Here is an 8,681-nt window from a genome sequence, read left to right as displayed (position 1 = left end):
CTGGCCTCTAGCCACTAGATGCCTGGAGCACGCGTGCGCGCGCGCGCACACACACACACACACACACACACACACACACACACACACATTCTGTGACAACCAAAAGTGCCTCCAGCCATAGCCAAATGTCCCCTGGTGGGCATAATTGCCCCCAGCTGAGAACTACTATGTTATACAACTTATGTTTTCAATTATGTTTATTATGTTGAGTATGGAGTCTGTCTCCCCACACTTCTCCTAGAATATTAGCTCCAAGAAGAGAGGAATTTGCTTATTTTATTCTCTGATGTGGCCCTAGTTCCAAGATCAATGCCTAGCATATGGCAGGTGTTCAATGTTTGTTGAAAGAATGCATGAATTTCATGAACACTGAGCGTTTTTGATGTGCCTGAGATGGTCCTAGGTAGACAGGTAAAACCTCATTTTCTTTCTTTTTTCTATGTTTTCAATTTTATTTTATATATATATATATATATATATTTGTTTTTTTTTTTTTTTTTTTGTAGAAATGAGGGTCTTCCTATGTTGCCCAGGCTGGTCTGGTCTGGAACTCCTGGGCTCAGCGATCCTTCCACATTGGCCTCCCAAAGTGCTGGGGTTACAGGTGTGAGCCAGTGAGACCGTCCCGTTTCTTTATCATAGTATCTTTGTGAGAGAGGTCCATATCCATCTCCTTTACACAGAGGGGAAAACTAAGGCTTCTAGAAGCTACCTAGAACCCACATAGTGGTAGAGTCCTGCAGCTCAGCCAGCTACCTCCGTAACAAACCTCTTTGTTCCCTTCTGGTCCAGAGGGACTGGATCAAGGTCAGGTTCAAACCCAGCCTCTGCAGGCACCGGCAGGGGAGTTGAGGCGGGACCTGAACTGGCCTGGGGGGCTACGCCTGAGGGGGCTTTCTCAGGAGCCAGAAGGGGTTACAATTTGGTCGGGTTCAGTGTGTCCCTCTCGAGATAAAACCCAGCCCCAGGCCCATAAGAGAATGGGGACCTAGCTCCAAAGAGAAGCCTCCAGCACCAGCCTGGGGATGGCGCTGCAGTGGCCAGGACAGGGAGGCTGGAACCGTCCCTCCTCATTCCAGCCCAGCCCAGCCCAGCCTAGAAAGGGGCCAATCCTGTGATTGGTCTATGGATTCCGATTGCCAGGAATTAAGGCCAAGAAAATGGGAAGGAAGGAAGGGAGTGCATAGGTCCAGTGAGGACAGGGGTGAAGTTTATATCTCTGCCAGGGACTAGGGGCCTGCACCGCCATGGACACCACCAGGTACAGCAAGTGGGGCGGCAGCTCGGAGGAGGTCCCCGGAGGTATGAGCAACCAGACTGCCTTATCCCTGTCCCAGTGTCTGGGGTTTGATGGGGGAGGGGAGGGAAGAGCCAAGACAGGTCAGGGTCGTGGGTGCAGGAGACACCACAGGCCACAGAGCCAGTTGGACCAGGGTCCAGTTCCCACTCTGCCACTTAGAAGCTGTGTGACCACAGGCAAATTACTTAACTTCTCTGAATCTCAGCTTCCTGGGAGGAACCCAGGCCTCCAGGGCTCAGTCCTGGGGGACCCAGCATGCCGTCCTTGTTCTGCCAGGGCACTGGGGACGCCGGGTGCACTGGAGCGGGAGACCCCTCTTCTTGGCCCTGGCTGTCCTGGTCGTCACAGTCCTGTGGGCTGTGATCCTGAGTATCCTATTGTCCAAGGGTGAGTGACTCTCGATGGGGAGGGGTTGCGTCCGGCCCCCCTGGGGACACAAAACCCCCATTGCAATGCGCACCAGCTGCACCCTGGCGTCCTGCTCGCGTCTGAGTGTGAGCAGAGTGTGTGTACATCTTTGGGCCGTCTGTGTGTGCGAATCCCCGCGCGTTTGTCCCCCATCGGCGTGTGTGCGCATCGTGTGCGCTGTATGCCTGCCCGCCCGCTCTGTGGTCCCGAATCGGGGGACCCCGCACCCCCGGGCGAGGGGAGGATTTCCAAGTCCCTGGCCTCGCCTGCAGGAGCTTCTCTCCGCAGCCTCCACGGAGCGCGCGGTGCTACTCGACGGCCAGGACCTGCTGAGGACAAACGGTGCGTGCCGAGCCAGGCACCTGGGCCCCCGGGGCATGCGGGGCGGGAGCGTCTGAGACCCCGGAGATGGAGTCTCGGGTGCGTGGGGACTCTCTGGTCCCTGAGGCTGGCCCCGGGGTGGGGAAGGGAGTCCCCTGAGTCCTCCCAAGTGACCCCGGGGGGCATGCGTTTTGGGGCGGGGGTCGTTCCAGCCTCGAAGCAGACGGCGGCGCTGGGTGCCCTGAAGGAGGAGGTCGGAGTCTGCCGCAGCTGCTGTGAGGGGGCGCGGCCGAGGCTGTGGGCGCAGGGGCGGGGTCTTGTGGCCGGGATGGGAGGGGGGCCAGGGTCGAGGCCTGCGGCGGGTGGGGCGGAGCAGGCTGGTCTCCGAAGCCCCGCCCCATCCTCGCCACCCTCGGGCCTCTCACCCGGCGACTCCCAGGCTCCGGGACGCAGGCGCAGCTGCAGACCACGCGCTCGGAGCTTGAGGAGGCGCAGGCGAAGCTGATGGAGCAGGAGAGCGCCCTGCGGGAACTGCGTGAGCACGGTGCGTGCCTGAGGCGACGCCAGCCCTAAGTCCTGGCCGTGTCCCCGGACCCCGACCCCGTCCTGAGTGCTGACCCCTGACCCCGATCATGCACCCCGTCCTGACCCTGACGCTGCACTCTGACCTGACTGCGACTCCCAGCATCGGCCACAGCCAGACCCTGCCCAGTTGTAACCGCCCTTGACCCTGTACCATCCTGGATGCTGGCACCGAAGGCACAATGACCACGGACAGGGGTCCTGACCTTTAGCTAGTCATGACCCTGGTCCTGGCCCTGACCCCAGCCATAATCCCCGCTCCATTGACTCCGCAGTGACCCAGGGCTTGGCTGAAGCCAGCAGGAACCGTGAGGACGTCCGCACTGAGCTGTTCCGGGCGCTGGAGGCCGTGAGGCTCCATAATAGTGAGCAACACGAGGGGCGGGGGACGGGCTGTGAGGGTGTAAGTGGACCCTGCCTCTCTTGGACCTTGGCCTGGTTCTGTCTCCACCCCTACCCGCTGCATCCTCTCGGTGCGTTCCCCCTGGAAACACTCGACCTCTCCGACCCTCGCCAACCCGCAGACTCCTGCGAGCCGTGCCCCACGTCGTGGCTGTCCTTCGAGGGCTCCTGCTACTTTTTCTCTGTGCCAAAGACCACGTGGGCGGCGGCGCAGGGTCACTGCGCGGATGCCAGCGCTCACCTGGTGATCGTTGGGGGCCTGGAAGAGCAGGTGCGCAGAGGGAGGAGGCGTGGTCAGGCGGTGGGGCGGGGCGGGGCGGGGCGGGGCAGACTCTGCAGGCTCAGATGTCCCCTCCTTTCTAGGGCTTCCTGACTCGGAACACAGGTGGCCGTGGTTACTGGCTGGGCCTGAGGGCTGTGCGCCATCTGGGCAAGGTTCAGGGCTACCAGTGGGTGGACGGAGTCTCTCTCAGCTTCAGGTGAGAGAAGGGCTCCTTGTGAGACCTGGGGAGGGAGACAGGTTGGACTCTAGAGGGCATGCTTTGGCCAGATTTCAGGGACCCCTTGGCTGGGGCTCCATGCTTAGGCATGGCCAGGCTGGACCCCAGGAACTGTCCTCAGGTTAAATTCTGGGCGTTAAAAAGTTATATACCAGGTGTACGCTCAGGTTAGACAGCTGGGGTGTCTAGAGCAGACCCAAGCAATAAATAGACTACAGCGTGGAGAGGAAGGCGGGACCCCGCGTTCATCCTCCGTCAAGATTCCCACTCAACCACTGCAGCCACTGGAACCAGGGAGAGCCCAATGATGCTCGGGGGCGCGAGGACTGTGTCATGATGCTGCGCACGGGGCTATGGAATGACGCACCGTGTGACAGCGAGAAGGATGGCTGGATCTGTGAGAAAAGGCACAACTGCTGACCCCGCCCAGTGCCCCGGAGCCACGCCCATTGCAGCACGTGGTATCCTGGGGGCTGCTCACCTCCCTGGCTCCTGGAGCTGATCGCCAGAGTTTTTTCTTCCTCATCCAGCACTACTGAGTCTCAGAAACACTAGGCCCAACACAGCCCTGTCCAGTCCAGTGCCTGTGCTCTGGGACCTCCATGCCAACCTCATCCCAATTCCACTCAGGCAGACCCAACCTAACCTCCACTTGCTCCAAAATCCCTGCTCCTGTGTCCCCGTGATATGACTCTACTTCTCTCTCTAACCAAGGTTAGGTGACTGACGACTGGAACTGTTTGGTTTTCTCGCATTTTCCACCAAACTAGGAGCTGTCTTTGCAGCCTGAGGAAGCGTCAATAAATATCTGAGAAATGAATCCAGGATCCTGGCTCTAGTGAGATCTTCTATGCTTTATCCCAGACGTCCTAGTTTAATCCCCACGAGTGACCCCTGGACTCTCTCAGTGACCTCTTGACCTTTGGTGGGTAACTTGCACTGGGCCGGGAGGTCTTGAAGGTCGGGGCAGTTTCCCAGTCTACACCATTACTTCCTCAGTCCCTGGCATGGGGCTTGGCTCAGAGGGTACTGGGGACACAGAAATGGGTCAGATGCAGTTCTTTCCCCTGGGACCTTTGCATTCTGGTCTAGCTGGGCACAGGAACAAAGTGACCAGTAATTTAATGGAGGAATGCGTGGAGAGGACACCTGTGCATTCAGAGGGGCCACCTTTGTCTTTGGGGAGAGGGACCATCCTGAGATACTGCAGTGGTGGCACCCATCTTTGAGAAGACTGTCACCTCGTTGTGGAGATTATGGGCATCCTGAGGCAAGCCCTTGAGGCAGGTGGGGGACAGGGTACCCTGATGGGACGAGCAGGTCCCTTCTGCTCCATGCATCTAGGGTCTGTGACTATTGGATGGGTCGGTCAGGAAATACATTCCAGAGAAGATGGATTTTCCAAGGGACAATGGCATTTGAGTAGATGAAGCTGGGAAGGTAGGACTTTGGAGGCAGAAGTCCCAGGAAGAAAAAGGCTTGGCGAGTGGGCGTGGTGGTGCATGCTTGTAGTCCCAGTTACTCAGGAGGCTGAGGTGGGAGAATTGCTTAAGCCTAGGAGTTCGAGACTGCAGTGAGCTATGATCACGCCGGTTGATAAAGTCACTGTACTCCATTCTGGGCAATGCAGTGAGACCATGTCTCAAAAAAAAAAAAAAAAAAAAAAAAGGAAGCCTAGGAGGTTGGAAGGTATACAGATAGCTGAATTCACGCAGGGGTGTATGTTACATAGAACCTGGCTTTCTCAACCAGGGACTTTTGATCTGAATTCACCCTACACTCCCAGTTTCTTGCTTCCATCTCGGAGAGTTAGGGGCTCTCCAAGAATTTCCCATGGAGACAGGTTCAACAGGGGAGTGACAGGTTGGCAGCTTTTAGTTCTGTGCAGAACTGAGTCTAGAACTCCAGGCTGCTGGGAGCCCCCAGGCTACTGGAGTGTATAACAGCATCAGCTGAGCAGGAAATAGAAGGAACACCACATTCCCTGGCCAGGTGGAAATCTTCCACTGTAACCTGTCAACCCCCCTATCCTCTGATCCCTCTCTACCTGCAGTCTGGAGCAGGCACTGGGCAAGTCCAGGAGCCTATTGACTTGCCTACTGGACTGAGGGCCAGGCTGCTGGACTTCCAGACACAGTTGGTTTGGAGGAGTGTTTGAGTTTCCCACCACTACTGTAACGGATTTTGCTGGGCAAAAACCAAGGTCTAAGGATGTATTAATCCATTCTCATGCTGCTAATAAAGACATACGTGACACTGGGTAAGTTATAAAGGAAAGAGGCTTAATGGACTCGCAGTTCCACATGGCTGAGGAGGCCTCACAATCATGGTAGAAAAGAAATGACGAGCAGAGGCATGTCTTACATGGCGGCGGGCAAGAGAACTTGTGCAGGGGAACTCTCATTTATGAAATCAGATCTCGAGGCCAGGCGTGGTGGCTCACACTTGTAATTCCGGCACTTTGGGAGGCCAAGGCAGGCGGATCACGAGGTCAGGAGTTTGAGACCAGCCTGGCCAAGAGACCAGCCTGGCCAATATGGTGAAACCCCATTTCTACTAAAAATACAGAAATTAGCTGGGCGTGGTGGCAGGCACCTGTAATCCCAGCTACTCGGGAGGCTGAGACAGGAGAATTGCTTGAACCCAGGAGGCAGAGGTTGCAGTGAGCGAAAGATCATGCCATTGCACTCTAGCCTAGGCTAAAGAAAAGACTCCATCTCAAAAAAATTAAAAATAAAACCATCAGGTCTCGAGAGACTTATACACCACCACAAGAACAGTATGGGGAAAATTGCCCCCATGATTCAATTATCTCCCTGGCCCCACCCTTGATCCATGGGGATTATTACAATTTAAGTGAGATTTGGGGAGGGGGACACAGCCAAACCATATCAAAGGGAAAATGTTTCTTTACCTCTTCCAGCTTCTAGAGCTGCTGTCCTCATCTTTCTTGATTCCTGGACCCTTCTTCCGTCTTCAAAGGCAGTAGGGTAGCACCTACCTTCAGCCATGACAATGACTTCTTCTGTATCAAATCTCTCTATGCATCCCCCTCACAACCACCTTTTTTTGGAGACAGGGTCTCGCTCTGTCACCCAGGCTGGAGTGCAATAGCACGATCATAGCTCACTGCAGCCTTCACCTCCTGGGCTCAAGATATCCTCCCACCTCAGCCTCCCAAGTAGCTGGGACTACAGGCATGCACCACCACACCCAACTAATTTATTAGTTTTTTTGTAGAGACGGGGTCTTACTATGCAGCCCAGGCTGGTCTTGCTGCCTTCTTATATGAACACTTAGGATTGCATTTAGGGACTGACCTGATAATCCAGGATGATCTCCTGTGGGTTTTTTTTTTTTTTTTTCCTTTATGAGGGAGGATCTCACTTTGTCACCTGGACTGGAGTGCAGTAGCATGAACACAGCTCACAGCAGTCTTGAATTCCCAGCCTTGACTTCCCAGCAGTCCTCCAGGCTCAAGCAATCCTCCTGCCTCAGCCTCCCGAGTAGCTGGGACTACAGGCGTATGCCACCGTGCCTGGCTAATTTTTAAAAAAATTTTTTTTTGTAGAGAAGCAGTCTCACTATGCTGCCCAGGCTGGTCACAAACTCCTGAGCTCAAGGATTGGCCTACTTTGGCCTCCCGAAGCACTGGGATTACAGACATGAGCCACCGCTCCTGACCTCCTGTAATTCTAAATGCAGTTCTGCCACTATTCACCCAGATAGTGCAGACTCCATCCACAGGTTAAGGACACAGTCCCCATCAAGACTGCTTTCATTTCAGACAACAGCTATAAGTTCGGGGATCCCCAGCCACCCACATTTCTGATAAACTGCCTACAAATTCTCATGACCCCTTCAGGTTCCATAATTCACTAGAATGACTCCCAGAACTTAGGAAAATGCTAATACTTATGATTTCAGTTTTCTTTTTTCTTTCCTTTTTCTTTCTTTTTTTTTTTTTTTTTTTTTTTTTTTTGAGATGGAGTCTTGCTCTTTCACCCAGGCTGGAGTGCAATGGTGTGATCTCAACTCACTGCAACCTCCGCCTCCCGGGTTCAAGCAATTCTGCCTCAGCCTCCCAAGTAGCTGGGACTACAGGCACACACCACCACCACGCCTGGCTAATTTTTGTGTTTTCAGTAGAGACGGGGTTTCACCATGTTAGCCAGGATAGTCTCAATCTCTTGACCTGGTGATCCACCCGCCTCAGCCTCCCAAAGTGCTGGGATTACAGGCATGAGCCACGGTGCCTGTCCCTGATTTCAGTTTTCTTAACGAGATACAAATCAGGACCTGCCAAATAAGGAGATATGTAGAGCAAGGTCTGGGAAGGTCCCAAACACAGAGCTCCTGTGTCCTTCCCCATAACATCAGTACACATCACTCTTTCTATGCCTTCCCCACTCCCAGGGCGATGGGTTCACCAGCCAGTAAGCTCCACTGAGCTCAGTGTCCTGAGTTTTTATTGGGGTTTCAGTAGGATTGATTTCAGTAGGCAGGATTGGGGTTTCAGTAGGCAGGATTGATCCAATTACTGCTTTGGTGTTTTTTGTGTTTGTTTGTTTTGAGACCAAGTCTTGCCCTGTTGCCCAGGCTAGAGTAGAGTGGCACAATCATAGCTCACTGCAGCCTCAACCTCCTGGGTTCAAGTGATCCTCCCACGTCTCAGCCTCTCGAGTAGCTGGAACTACAGGCACATGCCACCACCCTGTCCAGCTAATGTTTGTATTTTTTGTAGAGACGGGGTTTCACCATATTGTCCAGGTTGGTCTTGAGCTCCTGAGTTCAAGCGATCCTCCTGCCTTGGCCTCCCAAAGTGCTGGGATTACAGGCATGAGCCACCTCACAAGGCCTCAGGAGTTTTTAGTGGGGTGTCATTACATAGGCAGGATTGACTGAATCATTGGCCTTGTGATTGAACTTTATCTCCAGTCCCCCTTTCGGTCGAGTGGCTGCAAATTCCAACCCTCATGGTTGATGTTTCTGGCATGACCCGTCCCCATCCTAAGCCACCCCCTCATATAAACCCAAGTGTGGTCCAGGGCCCTGATGAATAATAAAGACTCACAGCACTTGGAAAATTCCAAGGGCTTAGACGCTTCCTAGCAGGAACAGGGGACAAATTCTTTACCACACAAGCTCTTCCCATCTTGAAATCCATC

General features: G+C 54.3%; 1 protein-coding gene across 1 annotated transcript; it reads left to right on the top strand.

The window, feature by feature from the left end:
- The first annotated feature begins 1,145 nt into the window (after positions 1-1,145).
- CLEC4G (C-type lectin domain family 4 member G) lies at positions 1,146-4,338 on the top strand. The gene is made up of 9 exons (XM_028840166.2): positions 1,146-1,302; positions 1,577-1,687; positions 1,997-2,050; positions 2,242-2,304; positions 2,469-2,573; positions 2,887-2,976; positions 3,136-3,284; positions 3,377-3,492; positions 3,795-4,338. Exons 1-9 carry the CDS (start codon positions 1,248-1,250, stop codon positions 3,931-3,933), a joined length of 882 nt encoding a protein of 293 aa, XP_028695999.2. The 5' UTR covers positions 1,146-1,247; the 3' UTR covers positions 3,934-4,338.
- The last annotated feature ends 4,343 nt before the right edge of the window (positions 4,339-8,681 follow it).

Source organism: Macaca mulatta, chromosome 19 (genome assembly GCF_049350105.2).
Source record: "Macaca mulatta isolate MMU2019108-1 chromosome 19, T2T-MMU8v2.0, whole genome shotgun sequence".
NCBI classification, from domain to species: Eukaryota; Metazoa; Chordata; class Mammalia; order Primates; family Cercopithecidae; genus Macaca; species Macaca mulatta.
This window is presented reverse-complemented; position numbering and strand designations above follow the sequence as displayed.